This window comes from Eurypyga helias, unplaced genomic scaffold (assembly GCF_000690775.1).
Source record: "Eurypyga helias isolate BGI_N326 unplaced genomic scaffold, ASM69077v1 scaffold4545, whole genome shotgun sequence".
Taxonomy (NCBI): domain Eukaryota; kingdom Metazoa; phylum Chordata; class Aves; order Eurypygiformes; family Eurypygidae; genus Eurypyga; species Eurypyga helias.
In genome coordinates this window covers 4,418-32,324 of record NW_010250675.1, presented here as the reverse complement: position 1 = coordinate 32,324, position 27,907 = coordinate 4,418, and the positions used below count along the sequence as shown (strand labels likewise).

General features: G+C 39.4%; 1 protein-coding gene across 1 annotated transcript in view; it reads left to right on the top strand.

Annotated features, from left to right (window-relative positions):
* The window catches only part of LOC104509710 (target of Nesh-SH3-like), a gene marked incomplete at its 5' end in the record, with an annotated part of 47,503 nt that overhangs the window by 18,445 nt on the left and 1,151 nt on the right, over nt 1–27,907 (top strand). Inside the window, 7 exons of the mRNA XM_010151745.1 lie at nt 3,149–3,259; nt 6,124–6,207; nt 7,462–7,530; nt 8,871–9,083; nt 13,810–13,921; nt 23,868–23,947; nt 24,058–24,143. Coding sequence (XP_010150047.1) covers nt 3,149–3,259; nt 6,124–6,207; nt 7,462–7,530; nt 8,871–9,083; nt 13,810–13,921; nt 23,868–23,947; nt 24,058–24,143 — 755 coding nt within the window. The remainder of the gene's footprint in view (nt 1–3,148; nt 3,260–6,123; nt 6,208–7,461; nt 7,531–8,870; nt 9,084–13,809; nt 13,922–23,867; nt 23,948–24,057; nt 24,144–27,907) is intronic.

The following is a 27,907-nucleotide window of genomic DNA, read 5'->3' as shown; positions in this document are numbered from 1 at the left end:
GCAGGACCCTGTACTTGGCCTTGTTGAACTCCATGAGGTTGGCAGTGGCCCACCTCTCCAGCCTGTCAAGGTCCCTCTGGATGGCATCCCTTCCCTCCAGCGTGTTGACTGCACCACACGTTTTGGTGTCATCGGCAAACTTGCTGAGGGTGCACTCAATCCCACTGTATGTCATCAGCAAAGATATTGAATAGTACTGGTCCCCAAACACACCCCCTGAGGGACACCACTTGTTACTGACCTGCATTTGGACATGAAGCTATTGACAGCAAGTCTTTATACGAGGCTGTCTAGCCAGTTCCTTTTCCACTGAATAGTCCATTTATCAATTCCACATCTTTCCAATTTAGTGACAAGGATGTTGTGTGGGGTTGTGTCAGAGGCCTTGCAGAAGTCAAGATGGGAGACATCAGATGCTCTTCCCCTATCCACCAACACAGTCACTGTCATAGGTGGCTACCAGATTAGTCAGGAATGATTTGCCTTTGTGAAGCCCTGTTGCCTGTCTCTATCACCTCCCTGTCGTCCATATGCCATCACTTAGCTTCCAGGAGGGTATGTTCAGTGATCTTTGCAGACAAAAAAGTGAGGCAGATTAATCAGATATTGCTGTAAGTTTGCCAGTATTTGACTTTACTTTTAATTACATTTACTTTTTCTGAAAACTTAGTGAGTGTTAACTGAAAAATTTACATTTACACTCCATATAAGAAATGAAAAAGAGAGGTTACAACACTCAAGAATTAAGCTTGATGTGTTAAGACTCTGTCCTAAGAGGCTACACATCCTCCTTTTTCATGAAAAGTGGGAGAATTGAGGAAATACATTCCCAGTTCTCAAAGAACCCTGAGATTATGTAAATCCAAATAGTTCATCATGCTGCTGTCTTTGCGAGAATCTACACTGTCACAAAATCCATAAAATCTATTGTGTGTTGTAGTGTACAAGCTAAGTCTCCACACATTGTTAATTAGATTTGGTAGAACCACAGTCTGTCACCCAATGCATTGTGGAAGTAGCAGAAGGGAAGGATAGGGATTCTTGTTTTTCCAAAGTGCAGTATAGTAGATTCAGCTGTGACACAGTCCACTGAATGTGTTTTGGCTTGCATGTAACTAGCGGTTGTGTTATTCAGAAGATATGACAGAAACCTGACACATCAATACTTGCACATTTTTATCCTATAAATATCTCAGACAATCCCATTCCTGAAATACATGCAGGTGGAAAATTAATCATGGATGCTACCATGTAGTAATACCGAGGGTACGATGACTTATATATACAAAAATCTATTGTTATTTTTCAGGTCTTTAGGAATATTATTTTCATCTCCATCTGGAGATTAAAAATTACATATGAAACCTACAAATGCTATTTTCAGCCTGTATCAGGAACAGTGTGGTCAGCAGGAGTAGGGCAGTGATTGTGCCCCTGTACTGGGCACTGGTGAGGCCGCACCTCCAGGTCTGTGTTCAGCTTTGGGTCCTTCACTACAAAAAGGACACAGAGGTGCTGTAGCGTGTCCAGAGAAGGGCAACAAGGCTGGGGAAGGGTCTGGAGAACAAGTCTGATGAGGAGCAGCTGAGGGAGCTGGGGTTGTTTAGCCTGAAGAGGAGGCTGAGGGGAGACCTGATGGCTCTCTACAGCTACCTGAAAGGAGGTTGTAGGGAGGTGGGTGTTGGTCTGTTCTGCTGGGTAACTGGTGATAGGACAAGAGGAAATGGTCTCAAGTTGCATCAGGGAAGGTTTAGATTAGATATTAGGAAAAACTTTTTCACTGAAAGAGTGGCATTGGAACAGAACAGGCTGGCCCGGGGCGGGATGGAGGCAACCAACTCAAGGAATGTGTAAACATGGTGCTTGAGGACATGGTCTAGTAGGTATGACAGTGTTGGGTTGATGGTTGGACTGGATGGTCTTATAGATCTTTTCCAACCTTAGTGATTCTGTGATTCTGTGAATTAGGTACAGTATAATTTCCTGGTTTGATCTGACTGATTAAAAAAAAAAAAAAAAGAAGTTTTATAAATTACTGCAAAAGTCCAAATGGAAAAGGGATCACTGAAAGATGGAAGTGTTTCTATTCGTATATTACAGGTATTAGAAAAAGACTCTGCCATATATGTCTTTGGATCCGCTGCCTTCTCACCTACAGTTACCCTGTTTACAGGGTAAACTGAGGTCTGATACACAGGGACCGAGGTACTCTGTGTAACTCAGTATCAGGCAACTTGCATGTTTGTTGACATTGGCAGCATTATAAGAATTATACTCCTCTTGAGGATTTTCCCGTTAGGTACAAAAGGTCTTCTGTTACATAAATGCATTGCACATATCTCCTGTTTTTTTCTTAAGGAAAGAAGTGGAAAGGTGAATACTGGAAAGAAAATCTTTTCCTTTGCCTTTCTTTTGCATAATAAAATCCCTTATAATTGCCTGGAAAATACAGTAAAATGTTTTGTAAGTATGAATTAAGAGTTTTAGGTTCTCCTTTCAGACCTCACTGTCGAAGAACCTTACCGGATAAATTTAATAGATATTGGCTGGAACTGTGCATTGAAACAACCTAGTTGGGTGCTTCAGGAGTTTCTAACACTCTGACCGTGTCAGTGCATGAAGTGACAGTGACTTCTTAATTTTTAATTTCTGAACAGCATAGGATAAAGTGTGATAATTTCCCTTTTGCTACATGTTTTGCTTTGGTCTGAGGGTGACTGGTTTTATGTCAGAAAGTACAAAACATCAGAAATTTTGTGAGTAGGATATTGAAGACAGTTTGTTTTCACATAAACACTGAGGTGGTGTTTATTGTGGAAGGAGTGTCCTCTTGACTGCCAAAAAATTAGCGTTGACAGACATGAGTAACTACACAGAAAATGAATTGCTGAAACACTTGTACAAAATCCCAGAGGGGCTATGTTTTTTCAGTGTAAGCTTAGTTTAAAACTCCATGGCACACATTTCACAAATAATTTAAGGGTGAAAATGCAACTTATTTCAGCTCCTAACCTCACCTCTCTGCTTTTGATACTAAATCAGACATGAAACATTGTTTGAGAAGTCAGAATATAACTTGTAACAAGTTTCTGATTTTATGGAATTTGAGCTTAAATTATTAATAACACTGTCTTGTAATGTCATACAGTAACAACATCACCTGGCCCTCAACATCCTCCTATACCTCCTGCCAAGCCTACACAAATGCGAAGAAAACCTCTGCCTCCAAACACCGTGACTGGTAAACCAGGGAGTCCAGGTATCTCAGCCTTTTCAGCATAAATACTTCATTATGTGTGAGATAATACTGAACCGACTAGCTGGGTATAAGAGAATTTTCTATTATAGGTTCTTCTTCTTTATTCTATAAAAACTAATCTTCTGGAACATACATGCCTTCTGTCTTTTGTCTTCACATATAAATTCTGCTTTCTCTTTGTTTCATTAACCTAGTTATGTCAAAATCATCCCTAATAAGGGAGCTGAAAGCAAAATAGCATAATACAAGTCATCCTTTAAGAATATCAACCTTAAGAGCATTTCATGTCTACTAATAACATTTGCAGTTACTTAATGTGTGTGGTCAGATGGGAGATATTGAATATTATGCTTCAGTGCGTACTTCCAACTAGTTATTGGTAAAGCACTTCTGTCCCATATATATGGCACATCCATTGCACTGCAAACAACTTGGGCTAATAGGCACCCAGAAAATTAACTGCACTGGGAGGTAAAGCAAGCTCTTTCATGTGCAAAGAGTTTCGCTTTGATTCACATGCTACAGTGTTCCTGCTTCTCCATGTCAGTACAAGAGCACACAGAAACTTTCACCTTTCCTAATTTTATCCTGAACCAGATATTCAGTATCTTTATGTACGTTTTGTCTGTAGATTCTGTATTAGAATCCATAGCCTTATGTTGTTCCAGTTAGTCTCATTATGCTTAGCATCATGAGAACTGCTTCATTCTTTGTATTACTCTCTGTAATTCACTGGAAATACAAAGGTCTTGGCTCTGCTTTATTTCCTGTTGGCTAGTTTCTGTTGTTTTTTTCATCTGAGGCTTTGTGTGCTATTAAAGCAAGGGAATTGTGAATTTTCTTCCAATTCTCTTGAGAGCAAAGACTGTTTGGATCTTCCAGGGAAGCCCTTTTTGTCCTCGCCTTCCTTTACCCTGCTTCAGCAGAGATCCTTGTGAGAAAGCTTACCCTAGTATTCATGACATGGTCTTCCTGCTGGCAACGGTGGGAGAACCTAAATAAACCTCGAGTGTTTTGTGCAGCAGATTAGAAGCAAGAATCTCCAAGCTGGATGAAACAAACTGTATATTTACTCAACAGTAGAGCCAAGATCTACAAGTTGTGTCTGTACTTGCTGTTGATTGGTGTTGTTTCCTTAGTAATAGTTACAACAAAACATAAGATGTCAGTCTTAAAATATAGCATAAAAAAATCATTGACCTGATACATTTTATTTTGCTTGAAATGGGGTCTATGATAGTTTTCTTCATTAAGTGTCTAATTAATTCACCAGTGTTTTGAAATTTTACCCTTTTTCCATACACTGGAGGCCAGATTATGTGGTAGTCAGCAGTTACCATACCTTCCTAGGCATTCAAGATGGAATAATTTGGTTAGATGATCTGGTTCTTCCTTGTGCAGCCAGTAACAGATTTTCCTTTTCCTGTGTTTTATCCAACTTGGTTTTAAACATCATAATTGAGTTTCCTCTTGTTCCCTGGAGAGGTTGTTCCACAATATTAAAAGGAAAAATTTGCCTCAATGTTCTTCTCGGATTTTCCCCCTCATAATTTTGTCCTGTTTCTCTCTCATTAACACTGTGACTAATTCCTTACTTGCATCTTTCTTACTCATCCAGTGGATGAGTATTATGGGAAGGTTTTCTATACAGTCATTAAAAGTCTCCTGAATGGAAAAAAAGGAAACACGAGAGTTCCAGAACCTTTGTGAAACTGGACTCTACTGAGAGTCTTAATAAATATCCACTTTATTAAGGAAATTAATGGAAGGTAGGGATTTCTGTTGTTTTAAACTTGGTTCACCAGAGTTCTGCCTTCAGTCACCATGTTCTTCTGTGTCATACATGCAAGGAAGGTGACTACATTATGTAGTTCTTGACATTTTTAGGGTTGAGATTTCATAGTCAAGACAGTGGTTATCTGGGAGTATCTGAATGGTTTTTGGATGTAGTTCTTGTCTTTTACAGCTGTTTTGAAAATGATCAAGACATTATTTACCATGGATTATTTGCCTCCTATAAACTTGTTTTTATTGTTAGGTGATAACAGCTGAGGAGTAAAAGCAATGTCATATAATCTAAAATAATTTTTTAAATAGCTATTTAATTATGGGAGATAATATTGCTTCTAGCAGTCAGTTTCTGTCCATACTTATGGTGCCTACTACAGAACAGATCTGTTCAGAATGAAAGTTTTTTCCCTTGAGTCATGTGGTGTTACAAATTTTGAAAATGTTGGACTTTGTTGTATTTTGCTTACCTTTATTTGAAGTGCATCTTAATTTCATTTGGTAGAAGCTCCAACGCTGGTCTCTGGTTAAAGTCTTAATGCAGATCACAGTTAAGGACTCAGTGTTTCTTGTTATGGCATGTTCCAGCTCTAGCCTTGCAAAATACATATGCTGTATTGAGAGCAGAAATGAAAGGACCCTAGCTATATTTGAGGGAAAAATCCCAGTTTCAGTTGCTGACTTCAGCTCTTCTGTCTTACATCTTATGAAGAAAAGTGCTCTTTTATTTGAGAAACAGAAAAGTCAGTGCTGGTTATTTTGCATCCTCTTACGTACCTGCGTAGGATGGGCCTGTGCATTAAACCAGGTCATATTCTAGCTGACTGAAGCTAAGAAGTAGCAAAGAATTTTAGAACTTTAGAATTTAGGTTTCAAGCATAGGTTATATTGGCAATAAGAAAACCTTGGAACTTTCCTGACTCCATCAGGAAGCTGTTGTATAAATTTTGAGGGAATATCATAGTTTAAATGAAATTAATTGTTTTATGAAGCAGTTGTCAGAAATCTGAGTTGTGTTTGAAAATCAGAAATAGTGGATGTCTTGTTGCCACAAGTTCCTCCTTCTGTCATTATAGCTAAACCCGCTGGACCAACAACACCTGTGAGGACAGGAACGTCATATAAGATGCCAACAGCTTTTGCAACTCCAGAGTATTATGGTAAGCATATTACACCCACTTCTGGTTTCTTTTTTTTTTTTTTTCCATGAACATAAAGATTTTTGGTTTTTGTCTGTCTTCTGATACACAGCTTGGTAAATGAAAAGATGACAGGCCTTCCACCTTCCGAAAAATCAATACATGCTTAGTAGGTTTTCAATACTATTCAGTGGCTACCTTACATCTGTGTAGATGAGGCACTTCTTTTCCTGAACATTTCTTTCTGCACGAGACATAAATTCAAATTATTATTATTTGACAGTGACTAATAGTTCTCAACACAGATGTGATATCTTCCTAGCTATCTGATCAAACTGCCACCATTTAAATAGGGAAAAAAAATGTAATCGGATAAACACAGCAGTTAGTTGGTCATTTGCCCTTTGTAAAATTGGCAGTTAACTACAAGTTCAGATTTAAAGCTCCCCAAAATGACATACAAGGATGGGTTTGCAGAGGGTGCGATTAAAATTTTTGAGCTAAAGTATGCAGCTTGAGGCATATGGTCATAAAAGATGCTGTTTCTAATTTTCCTGGATTTACAGTAACATTGAAATTCTTGTCTCCTTATAATGACAGTGAGCTCATTGTGACCCTTAGTACTCAGTAAAGCAACTGACTGATAGATTTATTTAAACAATGCTTGTTGTTAAAATGTTGTGTTTTGTCCGCTGAGGTCCGTTGGAATATTTGCATCTAAGAGAAGATTCTGTCCAGTATAGTGGCTATTTAACACAACACTGGTGTCATGAATCCTGACTGCTTGAAGACATTTCTCTTCACCAGTGTATTTGCCCTCAATTTCCTTCAAATGTTGTGCAATTTGTACACTCTGGGGACAGAATTTTTGATTTCCCTGTCACTGTTTTTAGAGAAGTTCATATGCCAACATAATAGTGTTGTATATTCTATGAACATGCAACAAACTCCAAGCTAAACAGCCAGTACAGTGCAACATGATACTTTTTAAAAGGTCTAAAGAGCATTTTGTATATATTGCATGAACTTAATCCAGCAGCAGTCATGTGATTTTGTGATTCTGTGACTTTGATTATGGCTACTAGCAGTTAAGTGTGGGGTTTACTTAGCATCACAACCAAACTATGGAGTGCTTAAAAGAAAAAGACAGATCTGGCAGCAAAAGTCTGTTATGGAAGAGCTTTACCATGATTTATAATGAGCTGTGAAATGCTGCAGTTCTAACATTGAAAATTTGTATTTATTGCAAATTAAATTATCACTGTGTTTCCACAGTTGATGCAACTGTCTTCAGCTCAAGTCCTACATCAGAAACAGATTCTTCAGGCAAACCAAGGTACCAAGGTAGGATTTTAATATCTATGGAATTTTTATTTGGGTGAATATATGAAGAATGACCTATGTTGCATCAACATTATCTTCTTTGGTTATATGAAGGCCAAAGCCTCATTTCATTCTGTTCCACTTTAGTGTCAGATGAAAGGGCTGTAGTGCAGACCATCAGCATATTCTTGACTAAATTTTGCTTCTTGTCTACTTTCTTCCCTGCTACCACCTCCTAGTTTACAGTCTTGCCCAAAAACATGTTGTGGCTTTTCCTGTATGCCAGCAGCAATAGTACAACTGCACACTGCTCACTTTGCACCAAACCAAACAAAAATCTTCCTGTGGTCTTGCAAGCATACTTGGAGAGGTATTGCCCCAGTACCAGTGCACCTTACCGTAAGGGATATCTACCTATCATGTATACCGCCTCTCATTCCAGGCTGTGCACATTCAGGTAGTCTAGTAATATGGTCAAATATACTAGACTAGATGATTGAACCTGCCTTGGCAGGGGGGTTGGACTAGGTGATCTTCAGAGGTCCCTTCCAACCATGACTATTGTGTGATAAAGTAGTCAAGTTACTGCTGTTGCAGTAATCTGGAGTTTGACATGGTGAGATGACAGGAAGACGTACTTTTGTACTAAAAGATTTCCCAAGATATTTTCCCAGTCTGGTAAGATACAGTTAATTTCTGAAGACACTTTTTCTTGCAAGAGCTTATTGTTTACATCCAACAGAAGTTTTAATTTTATAATTAATGTGTTTCAATAATCTTCCTAATTTTGATGTAGAGTACAAGACATTTGCCTCAAAAGGTTTGTTTCCAGGTTTGGTCCCATACCACTGAAAATGGTTAATATTTTGACCATCACCTTAGAAAGTGAAGGTTTAATGATGGAATGACTCTGGACTAAAACTGTTACTCCTTCTGGTGATAAAAAGTGGTGATGGGCATTATGTGTTTGTATTAACACAGCGCTTAAAAGCTGCAAAAGGAATTGTGATGTTATTTTACTGCAGAAGGACTGAAGTGAACTGTCCTATTTTGTGACAGAGGTTAATTTTTTCAAGCAGAGCTTATCACCCACTGATACCTTCAGAGTGATATTTCATCAGTGGTGCCAATGGGAAGGGGGTGAAGGCAGTGTGGATTCCAGGTCTAACAACAATAAAAAAAACCCCAAGCAGCTTAATATTGGGTATATGGCTTTTATTCTTAAACATTTATGTTTGACATTGAATTGTTATGCAGAATTTTATTTGGTGTCCTGAGATGGAAATTGTGCACTAGATGAAACGTTATTGATGTTTTATAAATACACTCTATTGAATAACAGCTCTTTCCGTTGCTATTAGCCCCCCATGTCAAGTACATGAAGAAAGACGATGATGTGCCTTGCTCTATCACAAGCTCTCTTGAACATTTTCCTCAAGAAGAAGCCGGCAGCAAGGAAGAACCTACTCGTCCTCCACAAAATCCTCCAACCAACCTCACTGTGGTGACTGTTGAGGGCTGTCCAACTTTCGTCATATTGGACTGGGAAAAACCAGATAATGACACTGTTACTGGTTGGTTTGATTTCTTTCCTCCATTGTATCAGAAGCCAGTATTTCCAGCTTATTTTTACTTTACTTTCAATGGTCTTATGTCATTTAAAAAATACTTTAATCTCAAGGAAGTGTGACACCCCTGTGCTTCTGTTTTGTGCTACTGTCGACTCCAGTGTGGATAACAAAATGCTACTAGGTTAGATAGAGATTTTCACAACTATATCATTAGTGTCAGTGATGACACAAAAAGATACTTAGGAAGTATGAGACTCTATCTTCTGTTAACTTCTGGCTTCTCTGTGTACAGGATCTGATAAGATCCGGTCAAGAAGTTGCAGCAGTGCAACAGTAGTCTTTATTATATAGAGGTGTACAGGTAATGTAGACATCTTTCTTGACTTGGTGATGTTGTTGACATCCATTTAGTAAGACAGTAAAACTCTGCCAGAATAATAGTTGCTGTACCCACCATAAGGTCACTACGTTCTCTATGTTAAAAGAATCTGTTTGGTTTATTCATTTCCAAAGGAAGGGTTTTGTGTTGAGAATAAATCCTTGTGAGTCATGCAGGAATCAGTACGTAGACAGGTGAGCATGAAAGATGACCATTCACAATTTTTCTGTCATCTTCTGTATATCAACACAAGCTTAACAAAGTTGAACGTTTAAATAAATTAAGAACTGAAAATTACTGTTCTGTTGTACTGTCAGGAAAATATTTGGGTGTTGTTTTTTTTTTTCACTACAGACATAAAATTTTGATTTGCAAAATCACTGGCTCATCACAGCCACGACCAAGCAGGTTTGGCTGTGTTGCATTACAAGTGAGTAGAACAGGTAAGACTAGGAACGTGAGGGCTAACACTTGGTCATTCACTTCAGCATGTAAGTGGGAAGTTTTCAGATGTTGTTACATAGGCGTGCCATGAGGGATTTCAGTGCAGGCATATAATTAGATGACTGTCTCTTCCCCAAATTAGTCCTTCCTTGATTTTCTAGAAATAATGACTAGGTTTATTCTTTCTTGCTCTCCCCATCATTTTGAAAAATAAATGCAAAACCGAAGGGACATTCAGATCAAAACTTAGCCTGCAGCTTTTTCTTCCGGGAAAGAGGAAGAAGGTTAACTCTTCTGTTGGATTAAAAGGTGAATAAAAAGAGATTGTAGGTTAACAGAAAGTTCCAACAAGAGAAAACAGTTATCTGACTTGCCTTCTGCAATGGGTTTCATCCTGGAAGAAAGGAAATGTGAGTTTATTGCTAACCTTAGAGTTAGGCTGAGGAAAGGCTCCCTGTGAACGCTTCCCATTCCAGGGAGTTCTGCAATCCTCATTTTTGTTCAGGGGAAAGCCTTTCTGTTGCTGTTGTCATTAGGAGGCCTCCTCCACAGACCAGTCCTTAGCTTGAATAGATCAGAAAACATAATTTAGTCTGAGTGCTTTCTTGGAATTAGACCTGCTTTTTTTCTTGAGCATGTTAATGAACCCACTGCAGCACAACCGTTTGTATTGCAAAAATAGAAACATTTCAACTATAGCTGGTAAAACTGTCAGTGCACATCATCTAATAATGAAACCAAGGCATAATTGCCTTCTGAAACTATTTCCTTTCTTTCACAATGCATCTTGTAAAATACAGGGCAAGCACATACTCATTGTTTCTTTGGAGACTTTAGGGGGAAACCCTTACTCTGTTCAGTTGTAATCAGCATTTATAAAAGTTAACTTTCTATGAAATTTCTTCTCTTCTATAAGACTACTCTATGATAACCAAGACACTTGGCATACCCTTCCCCATTCTGGAAAAGATTAAAACCTTCTCCAGAATATGTGACTAATACTCACTTTGCTTCATGATGAAAAATTTTAGATTTCAATCTAGATATCTTCCTATTGAGATGTAATAGCTTTCCGATAAATACCATCTTCATTTCTTTTAACTTCAGTGCGTAATACAAAATGTTTAAACTCTATGGCTTACAATTACTCTCATTGAGCTTGTCTCCTTCATCTTAACTTCAAAAAATTACACTGTTAATGACTCATCCAAGGACACTTTCTGAAATCAAGAGAAGGCATTGAATCCCATTTTCTGAAAACAGTGATTACTTCATACTAGCATCAGTATGATATTACTTGTTTAGACAGACTTAAATAAAGTTTTCTGTCAACTCCTTTATTTTTGTAGTTTCTACATGTTTTTTCAATTATATGATTTAGCCATCACATCTTGTTTTTCAATGCACTGTTTCAGATAGACTGTGGAAACAGAAATGTAATTTGTTGAGCTGATTTTTTGAAAAGGTTACTTGTCTTGACGTTTAGCTCTGGATGAGGTATTTCATCATATTTAGTATTCCTAAAAACAAAATTGCACCTCAGTAATGGAAAGGTTTGACAACCAGTAAGCAAAACAGTGATCGAACTTACCTCCTTGTTTTCATAAAGGCTACAAATGTCAGGAACTAAGACCATTTTGCTGGTGCTCCACAACTCCTGTTGTGTTGCCACAGAAATGTAGGGCAGTTTATTGTCTTGTGCACTGAGTAACAAGCAGGTCATGGATGTGGTCAGTAGTTCTTGCGTGTGTATGTGTGCGCACATTCGCATGTGTTGTCTTTTCCAACTTGAATGAATTTAAAAGATTAGATCATGTTGACTTTGGGCTGGCAGAAGGCAGAAAGATTGGATTTGTGTAGTTACCTACTCATTCTCTATCTGAATGTATCTAAGACACTGGATATCCACCCCTTCTCCCATGCTTCCTAATAAGCATAATTAATGAGGCTTAATTAGGGCAAATACAGGCTTTGGGGAGTTCATTTTTAATCCATGGTTCACTCAGCCCTTGGTGGCTATGTAGGAAAAGGCCTTTGTTTCCAAAAAAGGAAATGTGTAGAGAGAAAACACAGAAATGTTTTACACAAATACATCTCGTCAGTGTTAATGTCTTTGATTGTTGCATTGGGGTGCCACTTGAACAAATGCTCTAAAGTAAAAGCCCTCAAGTTGCATAATTTTTTCTCTCCCCCACAACCCCTACTCTGAGCCACCCATTCTTGCAGGTCCATGAGTTTGTTTTTAAAAGGCAGTGGTTGGTCTTTTGCTGTTCATGGGTGACTGTTGTTGGGGAGGACTTCTGAACATGGAAATTTTGAAATCTTCAGTATCAACAGTAATTCTTCCCTCATGCTGACTTTCTGACATATGTTTAAACCTCTTTTGAAGTTCTATGTTGCACTCTATATAGTCTAAATCACTGAGTCTATTACAAGGTGAAGATAAAAAGATACTGTGTAGACATCCCTTTTGAAACCATTACAGCAAACAACCTGAAATTCACAGGTGCATACATGTGTATAATTTCTCACACTGAATTGCTGTGGATTTGGAATTTTAGAGCATAATTTTTTAGGGCTGCTCTGTACTTCCACTTAATTACATTGTCTTACATAATTTACCCCAGTGGTTTCGATGGCTACTTTTTGCATAGTAAAGTGCAAAAAGCCATAGTTACACAATTGACGTCAAAATTAGGTCAATTTGTGTGTGCATGCTCATTTACATACACATCTCCTACATTTACAAGGACTGAGGATCTGAGGGTCCAGCAACAATTAAGAGAGTTTTATTCCTTTTTGAGACTGAATCCCATTGCAGGTGTCTTATCTTTCTGCGTTGACAACAAATGGGTCTCTTTGTACTGAGAACTAAAAAAAAATAGCAAAAAAGTCCTACAGCTTGCTAGCATTTAGTTAAGAACTCAGAAGTTAATAGTATTGTTAGAAGAAAACAGAAAAGAAAGTCATTTTCTTGGATAGTTTTCTAGCTGTTGATAGGTGATCTCTGTCCTCATGGTGTAATACCTGCTTTATTCATCGTGTTGTAGATCTAAATGCTCATTGCAAGTGTTCTTTGAAAACATTAAACATTTTCTGCTAGTTTACAATTAACAGAGCTGCAGATGGTATTCTAGACAGGTTTTAAAAATGGAAAAGGAAGGGACTGGGGGTGTTGTGAATTTCTTTGCAAAGAGAGAAAAATTAGCAATACGTCCAGAGTGTCTAGTAAACGAGGGAGTTATGAACTGGGACAGAGGTTGCCTGCTAGAGAGACACTGTATCTTGGACAGAGCTATGACTGAAGGGGTATCTTCTTCCAAATCATCTGTTGTTAATTCCCTGCTCAGAGTATGGTTTGCGCTTGATGATACATCCCAGAGAGATGAAAAGAAACCAGTGAGCCTCTATAAATCATAAAAATACGGAAATAAATTTATGCAAAACTATTTCATTCTAAAGTGACAGATTCCCTAAGTGCACAATCAAGATTAGTTGGGCATTTTCCTTGGAAATCTTAAAAAAATAGATTTTATTTTAAGCTAATCAAGTTTTAAGTATTTAGAAACTGTACTTTCATCTTTGATACTTCTTCATTCAAACTACAGAATGCTTATACTTAATTGTGTTTGGAATTATGTCACTAGCATACCGTTGGGCAGAGGTGGGATATTGAGTATGCTCTGTCCCATAATTTAATTATGAGAAAGGATGAGGGGCTAGACAGTCACCAATCTGGAACTGGACCTCTCTTTCCAAACCATTTTAGCATACAAATGTCCAGACCCATTCACACAAGATATACTTAAGTCCTATTAAACAGTAGGAATGGCAATCAGATGAGAAAAGAGAGCACCATGAAGAGCTGTTATTAAAGAAAAATTTCTCTTTACTGTAATTTTCCAGAGTATGAGGTTGTGTCAACTGAAAATGGAGCAAGTGATGGTGAAAAGGAGAAATCGATTATCACTACAAATCAAACCCATTCTACTGTGGAAAACCTAAAGCCTGACACAAGGTAATTTAAATAAAATGATTTGCTAAATTAATCCAACTGATTTAGACTCTCAGCTGTCTGCCACTTCAAATGAAAATACATATGTATATAAGACCAAATTGGGTTTACTCCTAGGAAAGAGATATGCTTTGGTTTTGCTTTCTTTTAAGATAATAGCTAAGACACATCAGAGAAATCTTCTGGAAATTTCCAAGAGTGTTATTCATTGCCTGGATATACTGCAGAAATGACTTGTTCCTACCAGTAAGATTAACAGTCAAATGTAAGAAAATTTATAGATTTTTATATTAAAAAAAAAAAACAACCTTGAATTTAGCAGATAAAAAACTAAGGTGAATTCAAGAAATCCAAATCTGATATATGAGATCAAGGTTTATATGTACAGTTGTGTCTCTCTGGGGTGTTAGGATGCTCAGCACAACTGACATAATTAACTTTAATTTGTAATTCTGTCAATCCTCTGAGAGGACTTTCGGGTTTTGGTAAGCAAGAGCCAACCGAAGACCATGGAAAAAGCTGTCTTTTGGAGCATGGCTTTTGTTACAAGCAGCTAGCTCTTGGATCAGTATTGACTGGTGGAGGTTGACTTAAGACATAAAGGGATAACTTCTCCCTGATGGGGTGGTGACTATTATCCCCACCCCCAACCTCAAAGGGGAAAGACAGCGAAAGTCTTTGTGGATTCAGGAAGCCATCACCCAAAATCGAAAACCTGTGCTATGAATTGCAGTGCTGCAAGTCCCTCAAGTCCCACAGGATTTAAAGGATGCCAAGTCCTTCTCAGAGTGGCTCTGTTTGATTAAAGTCCCATTTCAAAATGTGTTTCCTGATTCTGAGGACGCCTTGAGAGCTTTGGCAGGAGCACAAGAAATTGTTACTGTTACCATTTGAATCCAGGCTTGTTGGCACACTAAATTTAGGGAAAATAAGAAAGTGATTAAGACAGCTGGCATAAGGTAGACAGTATCAGTGTTGCAAGAGGTGGCATATGTCCATAGTAAAAGTCTCCTGTCTGTCGGAAGCTGATCGCTCACTAGACGAGGGAAATGGACCTGTGGACAAAACTGGCTGAAAATAGAGGCAAGAGGGACAATGAAGCACAGGTCAATTAATTAATTGAGTCCCTGAAATGTCTGCAAATCCATCAGGCAATAGATTAAGTCTGGGAAGCAGACTTTTCCATAGCTAGCCTTAAAGGAAAGAGCTGTAGAAGAGATGAAGCTGGAAAAGAAACTTGGAAGAGTAAAAGAAATCCCTCTTGCAAATGGTGAACGCTTACAAAACTACCAGCAAGTATATGGAAAGAGAGATGTTCAGTAGCAGAAGGTGGATTAACTGGAGAAGAACCTCTTGGCCCTGAAATACTTTTGGAGAAGCTGACAAGCTGAATTTGAGAGTCTATTTTTTCCAGCTTTCCTGAAGCCATCAGGGAGGCTGTATGAATCCCATATGCTGCTCTGAATATTTAGTACAGCCAGAGCTGAAGGCGGTTCAGGATGGATCTGAACCAGACAGACCTCAACAAAGACGTTCAAAAAGGAATAAAAATGTTTGTGAATGTGGTATCTCAGTCTCCATGGGTAAATTTAAACCAAAAAGATCCTATAGCAGCAAGGCAGTTGCAGCCGGTGTTTCCCCAGATGTATGCTCTTGAGGAGCAGTGCGTGACAAAGACGGTCTGCAGTCACGTTGCCCAAGGTCTACCATCCTGCTGAGGTACATCAGATAGGACAAGTTAGTGCCTGACCCAGGAGCTAAAGAGTTAATAGCCCACATCCAGCAGGAGGGAAGCAGGACAAACAACTCCTCAGTGTGAAGGGGGAAGAACAAGGGAAAAACTGGGTGCATGGGAGCCTGCCAGATCATGCTGTTTGTTTGCTTTTCTCTTTCACATTCTTTGTTCAAATAGGTCATACTGTACACCTCTGGGAAGCTCTGCAGTAAGCCAGACACCCGTCTTCCTTTGAGCTGGCCTCTTGACAAGGCAGCTTTTAAAGATTAGGAGCTAATGGCCAGACTGAATTTTTAAGACATTTGGACGGTGTTAGGGAGGCAGCAATGAGAGACTTCTAACCGTGTCTCATGAAAAATTGCATGAGTGACTGCAGCAGTCAGTAAGCACAAACATAGAAGTTAAATGGGATACAAATTTCTCTGAATCAGAGGATTGTCATGTAGTATGTTGTGTGTCCGTTTAGCTGTCTGAAAAGTTACTAGACCTAGAAAAAGATCTAGCTGGCTGAAAAGGAAAGGAGTTCTGACTTTCAGTAGAGTTATCAGGTATTTGGTTTTAACAGGCCCATACCATGCTAATAGAGAAATGAAAATGGACTTTCATAGGCATGCAACAACTTGTGAGGGCTACTCTTAAACACATCAAGTTGTATAGATTACGGCAGCTTGTCATATCTCTTGTTTATCTTGCAATATATGTGCCAGCTTTATGTGTCCTTGCTGACTTGATTGCAAGACGTCGAGACTCTGAGGTGAGAGTAAAATAGTGACTTGAAACTCTAACGGTAAGAACACCTTTTAAATAAATGTGAGGCACAGTCAGCTGCTTTCCAACAAAACTGCTTGATTTAAAAAAAAAATCTAAAGGCTTCTGCACAGTGTGATGTTGTTGGAGCTCTAAGATCCCTGGGTTTTGTTCAAGAAAAGGCACATCATATCTATTCCATTCTCTCACAGTAAGGCATGCCTGACAGTTGACATCATATTCATTTAAAGGATTTTTCCTTATAGGATGAGTACGTTGGCCTCTTTTTCACCTGGAAAATTGCCAGATACGGTGATTGCAGTATTTCACGACCACATCTTAGAAAACCTCTGAGAGAATAAATAACCTGGGAAGTTCAAATCTTGATACCTGTTATTTCATTGGTCAGAGTTCTTGAACCAGCTACTCTTCCTGGCACTAAGCTGCTGTCTGGGTCCAATCTAGAATTCTGTTTAATTTCCTCAGATAATTTGCTCTTGGTTGTAACTTTTACCTGAAGTCTCCCAAAGCATGTAGTATGGTTATGGTATGCACGCTATATGTATCCTTCTTATACAGACAGATAATTGGATATAACTGGTGCCTGAGGAAACTTTCTCTTGTTCAACGAATGTCTTCTGCTTAAATATTTCTATTATAGATGTGCTTCTGTGATCTAGTAATCACACATACACAGCTGTTGATTATAACTTTGTACTGCAGTTAGATGTTGTTACCCTTTGCATTATTTCCAAGGATTTTAGAGTAAATCTCAGTCACATTTCACTCGGCCCTCTTTTCAGTATCACACACATCAGATTTTCTGTAGTTCTTGCTGCCTTTATCCTTCAGTTAGTCCTTCACTTGTTAAATGAGTGAAATAACCAAACTACGTTCAGGCTTACTCCTTCTAGTCAGCCTGAACCAAGTACTGACCTAACCACTTTTCACTCTGTTGTCCAAGCAGTGAGTGTCTGCAGCTATGGTGCTTCTTGATCCACCCTGAGCAACCCCACATAGCTTTTAAGTCATCCCTGTCATGGAAAGGGGCCTGGACAAGATGACCTTCATAGGTTGGTTACAACCTAATTTATTGTATGATTGTGTCTTATGAGGTAGTTTCTGATCTTGTAAATCTCAACTTCACCCATTTTCTTTAATGCAGGCAAAGGTGGTTTGTATGTTTATGCAAATGTCATTCATTTCTTAGCAAAGAAAAAAAATGAAAGGGATGCGCTAGTATGACCTAATCTGTCAATTTAATTTTTCATCCTCCACATGGAAATTCTGCAATTTCTATACGGAGAAAACTGCCACAGTTTTTTTCAGAAAAGTTCCATTTATTCTGCTTGGAAAACAGTAAAAGCCAAACTGCAAGACTCAAGCTCCCAAGCAGTCATTTGAGGAGCGAGACCTGTAATATTCCATCTAACCTGTCACACAGGTCCCTTGTTTTTAATTTCTGTCTGAAGCTGCTCACACTGGAACTCCTGGACAGGACTCTGGTGTTTATCCTTTCTTAGTTTTACATTAAAAGCTGCCCTTCAAAAAAAAGCATTGCCATTACTTCTCCTGTGATAACAGACAAGCAAGATCCCCATGTGTGAGTCAAGGTAAGGTCACTATCCACAACTTTCAGTACTTCCCTCCCAGAGGTGCTTGTTTGTAATAAACCTCGAGAGGCCTGAGACAGAAACGGGCTTCCTGTGGGGTTTGTTTTGGTCATTCTGTCTCCTGTGGAGTAATGATGGTGTTCATCTGCATCTTCTCCTTCGTTAAAATCAGTTTCACTGACCTGGAGTTTTTACATGGACCTTTCCTAGCCCAGAATATTAAATGCAGATGTTGTTATTTTTTTGCTTCAAATTCTATTTTCCCATTTCCAAAGGAATTTTAGGGTTGGTTTGGGGTTTTTTTTTTACTAGTTCTGGAGTTTTCTAACTCCTTAAAATTGATTTATTTATTTAAGTCTTCCAGTCATCTGATATAGTATCATTTTGACTTCTCCTGCTATTTCTGTTGGTTTCTCTGCCAAAATATCTAGTTCTCATTTCTGCATCCCTGCCCTATCTTGAAATATATTTTTTTTTTTATTAGGTGTACATTTCCTCTTTCATTCTGGTGGTTTGTTTAAGGGCAATTAAGTTCATAGAACATACCACTAGTGTCCAGGAAACTTTGCAGCACTGATTTCTATACAAGCCTTCAAAAAAGAGTCCGAATATTGTTGAAAACAGTTCTCATGCATGTTTGTATTGGCACTAACTGGAAGGTTGTAAAGAAAAGTATTAACAGTGTAATCAGAGATGTGCCAAAGAACTCTGGGGAAATTCAGGTAGCCATCCATGTAGAGGATGTGTCTCACCAGCCTGCTGGTATAGATTCTTGATAGGAAAAAAGTATTAATAAAAACCAAAAAGTCGTTGATGTTTGCATTCCATAGCTTTGTAAAACTTTCCTTTAGGCACTGATCCTTTGCCTGGTTAAGTAGTTTGGTGATTTCAAATATAATTTCTCCTTTTAAAATAAACTTTGAGCAGTCTCTTTTGGACTTTTGGGTAGATTTGGATCCCAAGGCAAAGTATATTTGCAGCCATGAGGAATATAAATAACAGGAGTTGTAAAAAAAAAAAAAAATAATAATATGAAGGCCCCCCCAAAAAAAACAAAAACCTCAACCAACCAACTAGCCAAAACTGTAAAGTAAACATTAAATGTGTGGGTATATGCACATGCCAAACAGTTTTATAATGTGTGTAGATGATTTCCTCCAAAAGTTTTTTCATGTCTTACAAAAGTATGAAACAAAAAGAGAGAATGTTACTGTAATTTACTCAAAAGCCTTACTCAGTCTTCAGCCCTCTACTGAATAAGCTTTTTGTGCACTTATACACAGTAATTCATACCTCATGAACAGCACGTGCTGTTATTACCATTATCTAGTATTGGTTTGTGTTGCAGTTAGCACCCAAAATGTGCTTACCACATAAAATAAAACAAATCTACCGATGCAAAGAGCTTAGCTTTTGTTAACAGCAGGGTTCAAGAGATGAGAACTACAGTGAAAGTTGCAAAGCAGAAACATGCAGAAAGTGACAGAAAAACGCTGGAGTTTTTTGTACTTTATATTACAAAAGTAACAGATTATTTTACTAAATTGCTGTTGATGTCAGGGTTCATAGGTAAGCATTTCCCATTTCTCTTGGCCCTTCTTTGAGCTTGATTAGGAGAAAGATTCCTCAAACAAACCCAGTACTTTTTTTTTTTTTCCTCTTAAACCTAGTTCTATTTTCTATATCTGCTGATAATACCATCCAAGCACACTCTGCAGAGTCAGAGAAGCTCTGTGTGTTGAGACAGTCCTGCATGATTGTCATCTAACCTCCAGCATCTCCCCAGCAATTGACCCCAGGTCCCAGGACTGTACTCAGTTGCTCCAGTCATCCTGTTATGGTGAAAATCTATCCTCACTTGTTTTCAGTCCTGCCATCTCCAACCTTCTCCTTCTGCATGATTTGAAAAATGCAGGAGCAGCTGTGTCTGCCAAAGTTCCATGTGGGATAGCGATTTCCCATGGTGGAAAAATACGCTCTGCACAGTAATTACTGTAAGTCAAGTCCATTTAATCTGAACAAGGACTTTGATTGTCTTGTGCATTTTGGGAGGATTTGGGAGGCCTAGTCTCCGAAGTCTGTGGGATAGCAATCATATAGATGTTAGAGGTGTGGCACATGTTAGATCGCTGCATATATTGGGTAGCAGAATTTCTGGCATCACAGACACACAGATATAAAGATGGAATATAGACTCCTGTTTCTGATGAATAAGTATAGCTAAGAGAGAGACATGGGATTGTCATTATATAGCTGTCTTATTTCCCTTTATTAACTTTGCCCTACATACTTTTTGAACGTCTAAATAGGTTTTTCCCCTCCCGTGTGGTTTATATGAAAGTATGATTGCAGCAGGTACCCTTTTTCCCCATTTTATTTTTATTTTCACATCTTTCACCTGACACATAAAAAGGGAGATTTTAAATGGTTTTCTATTCAGAACCATAGCACAGCTTTAAAATTACAGTTAGATCTGTAAACTCTATCAAATCATGAGCTTAAGCTAAATTTTTCTTTCTCTCCCTTCCAGTTTTCAGTCAATTAGTTGCTTTTCTTCATTTCCAAAAGTCACTGGTGGTTGTTCTGGGACTCTTGCAGACATTGCTATTTCTTCAGCATTGAGTTTAGCAGAGGAAAGGGCTCTGTAATGCTTAGGCACCTGTAAAAACACCTACCACAAAACTGTAGAATTGTATATATTGTAGTCTCAAAAATCTGCTCTGTGATATTATCAACAGAAGCTGAATTTTGGACATTTCTTTATTACTTCCCTTTTCTCCAATTTTGTTTATGTATTTACATAATCTAAAATCTCTATGTGTAGATTTTAGTTCTTTATTTCAGTCTTGCCATAATTTTACCAAGTGCAGTTTGATCTTTTGCAGAGAGCCCAGTGGCCCCTAGACCACAATTTGAAAAATGCTGCTTGTTTAGTCTTCAGTACTTGTTTTGATCTTTCTATGGAATTAGAGAATCGATGTGTCCAAATTCATGGATTTAAGTTTTTTGGGAACAGAACTGCCTGATGCAAGTCAAAGTATGGCATATCAGCTCTTGAGGATAATTGTACAAAAATCAGCAAAATACTAAAATTTGCTTCAAAATCCTCCACTGTCTTGTCTAGCTTGTGACTTTCTGCCTGACAGAGGCATGTAAATCCAGCTTGCAAAATCTGTGAGACCCTTCTATATGCAGGTGAGATCCAGATATGTTGACTGTAGATCCTTATCTTTAGCTCAGATGCCTGCGTCCTTTGAGTCCCTGTGCCTGTCCAGTCCAGTTTCATAAGAGCATTTCACCTGCTCAGTTTTTGTCCTTTCCTTCTAGCCAATCCTATAGAATCAGAAAACTCTAGGTCAGGAATCCTAGACAGTAGTCGTCATACTTCCCTTTTGATTTAATACAAAGAGACGTAAATAGATTATTATCATCCATAACGTCAAACCATAAAGTCCCAGTAAAGCAACAGAACATGCCATGTTGGTCTGTCAATGATAAAAATGACAATAATAGCTCTCGGTGATATGTTCCTGCTGCAAAAGAAGCAAGAAAACTTCTTTGGAGTCTTTTTTCCCTAGGCATGCATTAATCTGTACATTGTCCAAAATGTGTCTTCTGATCATTACTTTAAAACACCCAACTTACTAACAACTCTTCATTTGTGCCTCAGTGGTTCATCAGAAGGAATCTTCAGGTGCTCTGCTACAGTTCCCTGGATAATGACCTTTCCTACTAGATGAGAGTAATTCTTGACTGCAAAAGTTACTGTGCCACATGTCCAATATGAATATTAACTGCTTAGATCCAAGTTTTAAAAGCATGTATTTGTTTAAATATTTTGAAGTTGATCATGAGAACAATTTTGTGTCTAGAACTTACTATTCAATTTATTATTTATTTCATGTCTTCTTCCTACAGTAGGGTAATATGGGTTTCTCACAATGGTCTTGGGCATGTTTGAATAAATGTTAAGATCACTCCAAATAGATATTTTAAAGCTCAAAAAAAGCCCATGTTTCACTTAGAAATGTTCACAAATTATCCACGATGCATCTGTTCAGCATACCATTCTTTGTAAGTATTTCTCTTAAGAAAGAAAAGAAAACCCTAGAAATAAAGGCAATTGCTTATGTAAGCAATTTCAAAGTTAAATATTGTCTTAGAATTACTGTGGATGGAAAACAGTTGCTTGGTACTGCATGATTAGCCTGCTGAGGTTAATTAGGGAGCTGTTCGGGTTTTGCAGGAGCCAAGACGCAATGAGAGGTAATCCAAAGTTTGGATCGAGTTATTCTGTCTCTTGTAGGGACTTGCAAACGGAGTTCACGAATTTCCAACTGTGCAGAGTGGTAAGGTCTTTTTTCTTTAGAAAATTGCTGTTAGGAACCAATTTCAGCCATACAGTAAATTCTCTGTTATAGTCATGAGCTACCAAGTTATCATCGGTAAGCGATTCTCCACGAGCCAAGAGCTGGATGTTCCGTTGCCCGTTTCTGGGATTTTCATTTTGCTCTGTGCTTTCTCTCTAAGGTAGGGCCCATTTTCCAGGCCTACAGTCCTTTTGACTGGTGCCCTACGGATCTCTGTCACTGACGAAAAAACACTCCGTGTTAAAAAAGAGTGCTCCTGTACGCGCTCAGAGCAGGCGCAAAGTCTGTCCGTAGGTGGGATGCGTGGGACGGATTATTGTTACGGCTCACGGGGAAGGCACACAGGGGGTGCTGCTGATGGGTGCGTGCATGCTGCTCGTCAGGGTGCTTTGGCGTGGAGGGCATGCAGGTCCTGCCGGGAGGCACTGAGCCGCTGCTGAGCCGTGAGCAGCTCCCAGGAGCTGCCAACCTGGGGCCGGGAGGGCTGAGAAGCATCTTGCTGGGATAGTATGTGCTGGGAGGAAGGAAATATGGACTCTGTTCCTAGCTCTGTCCCGATGAAAGATGTTAGCTGTGTCCACTGTCTGCCCCTGTACCTCTCTTTCCTGCCTCATCTCTCTGGTGTCTTCTGTGTAAGGTTTTCAGATCTGCAGCCCTCTTTCCACAGCTATTTATACCTCGAGCTTCTAATTGAAAGTGTAAGTTTCAGATGAGCTGCAGAGTTAGAAACCACCTTGTCTTGTCTGTCCATCACCATTAATTAGGTACTGAGGGGTAGGAGAGGCGTAAGCAGAGAAGTCTGACTTGGATTTTGTTCTTGAGTCTTGTTCCATTTTCATAACACTGGTTCCCAGCACAGCTGTGATGAAAAGAGATCATGAGATAACCTCCAGCACAGCCTGGAGTTGTGTGATATTACGTGAGGAGAAAGAGACGCCGCACAAACTTTTCATTACTTCATGTATGTACTATTACCATACATTTAAACATTTGGATCTTTTCCTTAGCCGAGTTCCTCTCTGGGAAGACATGGCCTGTCTCACCATAGGCCATGTCTGCTGCTGTTGGTGGGCCTGGGAGGCCTTGAATTGGAGATTTGTGTTCTTAGGGATGAAACACGTGCTAATAAAGAGCAGTGTGCTTTACTCAGTCTCTGCTTAGCAGATTCTTCTGACCTCGCCTGAACGCTCCCTTTGCGAGAGCTGAAACTGCCTGTGTGAGAGGGGACAGGCTTAAAGCTGCAGTGCGTTAAATCCAATCAATTAACAGTATGTGTGCAAAGGATATCAAAAGGACTGGCAAATTATGCGTTCAGAGAGGCCTCACACAGTTAGGACAAAGAATATCTCAGCGTTTTCAGATTAAGAAAGGAGGCCTCTCCGCGACTTCTCCAGGAGGCGAGGAGCACTGAGGTGTGTGTTGGCATTTTGCGTGCTCCAGACTCCGAAAGCCTTCATTTTCATCTCTTCTGTTTTATTCCCCAGTTACGAATTCCACGTGAAACCAAGAAACCCTCTTGGTGAAGGTCCAAGTAGCAACGTTGTGGCATTCAGCACTGAATCAGGTAAGAGCTTCCCAAGGATGACCATAGTTTGCAGTGTCTTTAGTGTCCATGTCTGTGGGGTATAGGAAAGGCTCTCTTGCTCCGTTTGCACGTCTGCTCTTGCACTTTAGTCTCTCCGGATCGGCTTTTAACTGCGAAGCAAGTTACGGTAGTGCCGGAGGGTCAGCCGGAGCTCAGGGCTGTGTTGTCAGAGGTTGTAAGATGGCCAGGCTGCAGGAAGGAAAAACAGGAGCACAGAGAGTTTGTCTGATGTTCGTTACAAAGGAACTAACTTTATCCCTAGGGAAGGCTCAGTCATTAAGATTAATATCCCTGACCTTTTTGTGTCTATCAAGCTCATTAATGACTTAGGGGGGGGAACATAAGGTGGTTCTTTGGGCTGGCCTGCTTATAGGCACTCCTGCTGCCTGGTCAATAAGGCTGCTGTGTAACAGTGATGCCTTTTGGCTGAAATGAGGATTGAGAAACAGCAGTTGGGAAAAGTCAGTCTCCCACTGTGTCCTCTTCCATCCTGTTTACTCTCCTGTGAAGCTGCTGAAGAGGTGTACACAGCATTACTTGGACCATGGGTTGGTTCCCAAGTTAAGTGTTATCCATCTCCGAGGTGAGAATCAGAGAGTGCCTTTTCTTTCCCTGTTGCAGATCCCTGTTGGCATAAGGACAGTTAACTTTACACAAGCAAGATACCATCTTTTGTGTAGAAGCGTTTATTGCTTGGTAGTACTTAAGGACCATATAAAACACACAATGGAGTTAGCCGCTCTAAAAGGACTTTCTCAATCTGCGCTCTGAGCCAGGTGTAATAACATAATAGTCCTCCTCTACTGCTGTCACTGACGGATGAGGGTTTTGGCTGAGCACAGGATTAGTCAGGGAGGAGTCCAGACTATGCCACACATTTGAAAACTGTGAATACACTCTTTGTAATCCTAGATTATTAAAACTGAAAAAAACCTTTGTGCCAAGTGAAGTTTTCATGAATGACAAGGCTTATGTTGTGTCTCCTATTTAGCTTGGACAAATTAAGCTGTCAGTTTTATTTTTGCTTAATTGCACACATCCATTTCTTGCTTTTGGGCTTTCATAGCCAAGTTTTGTGCAGTCAGCATGACAGAGAGGTCCTTTTTATTAAGTAGGCTTTGAAATTGTAATTTTAAAAAGGATGCAATAGAACTCGGTTTTGCTGGTTACAGGTTTAATATCTTGTTTTACTAGAACTGTGCTTGACTGATGTTTTTCCATAAGTAAAATTTTTTAAAACTCATTCATACTGTAGGTTCACATAATAAATTTATTTATTTTCATTTAATTTAATACAAAAGTGAACTTTGCTTCCAAAACTCTTTCTATTTCACGAATTACAGCTTATGTCAACTGTAGAAAATCACTTACCAATGCTTTTCCATTGAAATATTGGGAAAGTTCATTTTACAGTGTCTGATAGAATTTTGTTTCTCTCCCCAGCGGACCCAAGAGTGAGCGAGCCCATTTCAAGTAAGCCTGATACGTATAGTATGGTGTCTTCTGATCAACATTATTTTCAGAAATGAGATAACGTAATTGCACGAGGGGGGTGGCTGTTTGTGCCAGTTAAATGAGTTATGGAACCAAACATCATTCACACATGATTTCACTCCCTCCACCCTCACCCTCTGCTAAGGAATTCATGCCAGGCTGCTTGTTTACCTGAGCGGAACGCAATCGATGTGATGTGGTGCTCCCATGGCAGCTGGGATGGCTTCAAACCAACGTACACAAATGAGCCAAGGACAGCCTCATATTTTCTCAGCCTTGTCACTAAAGCAAAAGAAAGCTCTGTAAAATGAATAACCTACTTCACACTTTTTAAGTGAGTTAGCAGAGCACAACTCAGAGGATACTATTTATCTGCCATTGTGTTCTAGAAGACTTTTCTGCTTCTGGAGGCTTGATCCAGCTATGCTTTAGGCCACCTACTGTCTTTGGTGGGAGACGGACTGAGCTTTTGAAGAACAGCTAAGGTTGCTCAAGCGTATTGGGCTGCTTTTCACATTTGTAATGGGCATCAGTTTGACGAAGACTGAGACACCATTTCTTTCCACATGATTCATGACACTTGATTTTTATGGGTTTTTGGTCAGGTTTTTTTAATCACATACCATTTGCTGCAAGTTGACTGTCCTGGCTTGAACCCACTGAAAAACAGTGACTGCATCACACAATTTGTAAATGAGTTTTGCCAGCACGCAGCCATCGTCCCCCGAGCAGGGTCCTAGAATGAGTTTATTCCAAACTGACGCCACACACAAAGCACAGCAGCAGGTTACTGCATCAGTCACATCTGCACCCTCGGGTGCTTCCTCTCTCATGTTCAGAATGCAGCTGACTGGTGCTGTGGTGCATTCCGCTACATCAAGTTTTCTAAATCTATTGATTTGAATATCTTTGTTGTACATAATTTGTTATGTAGCATCATACTTCAGCTTCTTTCTTCCTCTCCTGCAGTGGGAAAGGATGCTATCTGGACTGAAATCCCGTTCAATTCGGACACCTATTCAGAATGCAAAGGGAAACAATACGTAAAGAGGACTTGGTATAAGAAGTTCGTAGGTGTGCAGCTGTGTAATTCTTTGAGATACAAGATATACCTCAGTGATTCACTTACAGGTAAGACATTCAGGTCTGTGTTGGCCATGTTAAACGCTCCTTAAAGATATCATGGTTCCAGAACTAAGAGGTTTAAGAAGATGGGCTGTAATGGAGTGTGAACAGGTATGTTTAATCTAGTCCATAGACAGATTAATCATAAACATTCATCTGCTTGTGCTCATAATCGTTGATGTCCTTGATACTGAATTTTCAGATTCAAGAGTTACTGCTCTGTGGTGACCACCTCAGTTGCAGTGCCAGTTAGTGTCCTGTGATGTCACACAGAAAACTGATAAAGATCAAGTCTCTGCCAGTGAATAGCAGATATTGTAAAGGTGCCAAATTTGTATTTAAGGGGTGGCCTTGGATAGTTCTTAATTAGAGGATTAGGACCTAAACTTAGACCAAGATTAGACTCCATCATTCCCATCCCGTTTGGTAAACATCTGATTACTTCGTTACTATGAGGCTTACACTCAAAGCTTCAACTCTGTCAACAGGCTTTACTTACCTGCTTCGACGTTTTTGTTTTCTTTTCACATGCCCCATTTTTGTTTATAATGGCTTTTTTCCCACCCCTTTTTTCTCTTACACTATGTTTTATTACTAACAGCAGCCTCCTGACCTTACCTTCTCAAGATTTGTTCAGGATCTTATTGTCACTAGAGTGCAATGTATCTAAGAAAGACCTGAATCAAGTGACACATGCTGGGTGTAAGCTGGGAAAAATAGCCTGTAAAAAGTGGGTTTCACTTAGCTGGTGCTTAAGCAGAACTTAAAATTGCACAAGCTGTATTTAGAAATATTTTAATGTCTTAGAATTCCATGCCAAGCTCCTGGCTTCCTTCTGTATGAGGTGTTTTATCAGACCTGCATGGGCAACTCTATCACAATGAGGTTAGTGTAGCAGCCACAGCACGAAGTGTGTAATACAGCTGGGTATGGACACTGTCTTTGAGGGCAAGTCAGGCTGTACATTCATCCCACTGTACCGAATTAACTGGAGAAACTGTGGCTGAGAGAATCAACTTCCATAGCCCCAGGGTGCCCCTTCTCAGAGCTCAGTGCCTCACAGGAAAAGGGCTCTGGTTTCTGTGTAGGAACATGGAGAAGCAAGAGCAAGGGAGGTAGGGAAGCCCATGCCAGTACAGTTTTAAGCTGCCCAGCACCATTGTCCTGTGAGTAGACAAGGAAGGAAAGCCCTGACATTAGTAGTAAGTACGATGCCTCATACATAAATACCTCGGCGATTGCGTGAATAAGAGAGTGTATAGAGAGAGAATTGCCAACCGTACCCTGGGCTGGATCCAGAGCCGAGGGGCCAACAGGGCA